Below are 2,827 nucleotides of genomic sequence, written 5' to 3' on the forward strand. Positions count from 1 at the left end.
ACCCCCCCCCAGAGCAAATTCAAGAGACCGGCTGCGCTTTGTGCCCATCTCCTGGGCGCTCCTGGACCGCCGGCACGACCAGCACAACAGCTCCTGAGCAGCAAATACTGTGAAAATAGACACCCGGTCAGCATATACCAGGAAAAAGCACAGCCCGTGTGCTGCAGTCACCGGAGACAGGCGGGATCAGCCCTACTGCGGGATGGGTAAGTCTGATTTTATCACCGGGAAGCGAAATCACGCTTCAGCAGCACAGCCCAGGTTTTGTAACACGCTGTCCCAATTCAGGCACAAGCCCCAGCGCTGAGGGGGGGGTGTGGGCTTTAACCCCCTGCCCCACCCAGGACCATGTCTCTGACGTGGTCGCTCCCGTAGGACGTGATGCCGACAAGGGAGAGATGGAAGAGGCTGCCATGATCTCAGGTCTAACTCCACCGGGTATGTGCAGGAGGGATCAGGGGCTGGGGCTCAACTCCGCTCCCCAAAACAAGGAGCCTCCAGCGGCAGCGGTCAACTCTGTGCCCATAAAATCAGACTTACCCAGTTGTCCCAACACAGTTTCGTTGACTGATTTCCTTTTCTCTTTCTTCTCGGGACTATTTTTTCTACCATCTCTTCCTTTCCTTCTCGGGTCACTTTTCTTACCCTTTGTCTTCTTCCCAGTTTGCTCTGGCATTTTTTAGAAAAAAAGGAAAACTCCATGTGAGACGAGGCATCAGGGATGCGGCGGCGAGCCAAATTCCCCTGGGGCACACCCTGGGAGCAGACCTGCAAACAACTCCAAGCAAAGAGAGAACAGCTGGCCAGCTCTAGCCTACGATCTCTAAACGTTAAGAAGACCGTAGGTTATACAAAAAAGAGGCTTGGGCAAAAAAGAGGCAGGGGGTTCAAGCAGACCTTGATTTTATTTGACTTTTCAGCAGTAGCAACAGCTCACACTCATGCTGTGTAGGGGCGAAAAAAAAAATCCCAAAGCTATAAAACCCTAGTAGTGTATTGAGGATAAGTAAATGGAGTAGGAAAGATGATGGGCATTGCCTACAGAAAGGCAGGGAACTATCTCTTAGCCATGCAGACATTCAGCTAAAGATTTCCTAAATGGCTTTGAACTCCTCCTGGATTTATTCCTCTTGGGTAAACAGGACAAATATCCTATGAAAGTACGACCTGTATTGCCAAGCAAAATACTTTGACGGTTTTTACTTACTCCGTTAGGTCACTCTCACATAGAAGTCCACGCTAAAACTTCTATTAATTTTCAGAGGGGCAAGGCTGTTGCCCTTAAACCAAAACGCGGGTGGCTGATGGCAGCAGAGGTGAGACGTGCAGTTTTTCAGAGTTTGAAAACTGCAGCCACCCCATCGGAGCAATAATTTTAAGAAACGAAATCGGCTTTGTTGTGTCGGGCAGCAGCAAACCTGCAAACAGGCTGAGCAGAGAGGCTGGGGCTGAGGGAGTAACCTCTGCTCTCCCCTCGCTGCCGCAGTGGAAATGTACTGGGTGAGCAGGGGAGGGAATTCACGTCGCACCTGCCCGGGTCTGGATTAACAGAGGATTTACAGTCCTGGGGTTGCAAAGCCAGGAACCCCTCCTGACCAAAAGAGTCACTGGAAGAAAGAAAAGCAAAAGCAAAACTGGCATTTGCTACGTTCCTGCCAAATAACCAGAGAAAGGCAGATGCACATTTTACAAAATAAAAAAAAAATAAAATCTAACTTTGTTTAGACAGCACAACGGGGCTAAGGAGAAACCCGAGCAATACTTTTTGAAGAGGAACCTGTCAAAATAGTAGCCGTGTTTCAAAGCCAAGTGTTTACTTTCCACTCCATGCAAGAGAAATACAGGGGAGAGAGGTGGGTTCATTTTACACAGGCAGTTCTCACTAATTTTATTAAAAATCTCCTGCTTAAATGATCATTTGTCAGCTGGAAAAATAAACCCTTCCAGTTTTGAGTTTTATGTGGGAGCCATTCCAACAAAGCCTTTGTGCCAAAACCATCTTTGGAATAACCCCAACAGATTTCGGTTGATGACTACCGTAACTGCAGTTAAAAACTGGCCTCCTCCGGACAAAATAATGCAGATTTCTTCCTTTCTCCAAGAAAGCCCAGGCAGGCAGAGCAGCCTGGTTGGGAGCTGTGCGGAGGGGATGCTACAGGAACTGTTCCCCTGCTCCCAAACCAGCCAGCACTTTGTGATGATGGAAAAGGCAGCAGTGAGTTACCCATAGCTTTGGTCCCACCAGGTGCTGAGTATCTTCAGCTGTAAGTACCATCACCTAGCACGGAGGAGGCTTTAGTAAACGCGGTGGTGCTGGGAGCACTTAGTAGGACTGGGGTCTGTGACAGTGTGTGTTCAGGATGGGACCCGCCTGGGATGGGACAGTTTGGAGCCGAAGCAAAAAACAAGCACAAAACTGCTTTCTGCAGCTCTGCAATGCCACGCACGGGAAAGGAACTCGCTCCTGCTTGGGAGAACCTACAGACCGATGCTGAAGGGTACCCTGGTCCCTAATGCTCCCCTGGCACAAGAAGGACCCAGGTGCCCAACGCACCCAGAGAACCCAGGACCAAACTCCTTTTCCCAGCAGCAGCGATTCGTGGGAGCCGGGTCCTGGAGGCGGCAGCTCCTGCTCAGGCTCCACCAAAAAAGTCATCCCGGGAGAGCCGAGCAGCTTAGCTCGGGCAGCTCAGAGCAGAAAACGAATCGGCAAAAACACCAGCCCTGCGGGGCAGGAGAGCAGAACGCCGGCATCAGAGCGTATGAAGCCATCTCAGCGCCCCCTGCACACCAACGGCTGCCGGGGTCACGCGCCCCCCGCGGGCTG

The 2,827-nt window shown here is 51.1% G+C and overlaps 1 protein-coding gene across 1 annotated transcript in view; it reads right to left on the reverse strand.

The window, feature by feature from the left end:
- The window catches only part of JADE2 (jade family PHD finger 2), a gene marked incomplete at both ends in the record, with an annotated part of 31,758 nt that overhangs the window by 1,871 nt on the left and 27,060 nt on the right, over positions 1–2,827 (reverse strand). Inside the window, 1 exon segment of the mRNA XM_009877743.1 lies at positions 541–669. Within this exon segment, the coding sequence (XP_009876045.1) occupies positions 541–669 (129 nt within the window).

The sequence above is a fragment of the Apaloderma vittatum genome, unplaced genomic scaffold (assembly GCF_000703405.1).
Source record: "Apaloderma vittatum isolate BGI_N311 unplaced genomic scaffold, ASM70340v1 scaffold23711, whole genome shotgun sequence".
Taxonomy (NCBI): Eukaryota; Metazoa; Chordata; class Aves; order Trogoniformes; family Trogonidae; genus Apaloderma; species Apaloderma vittatum.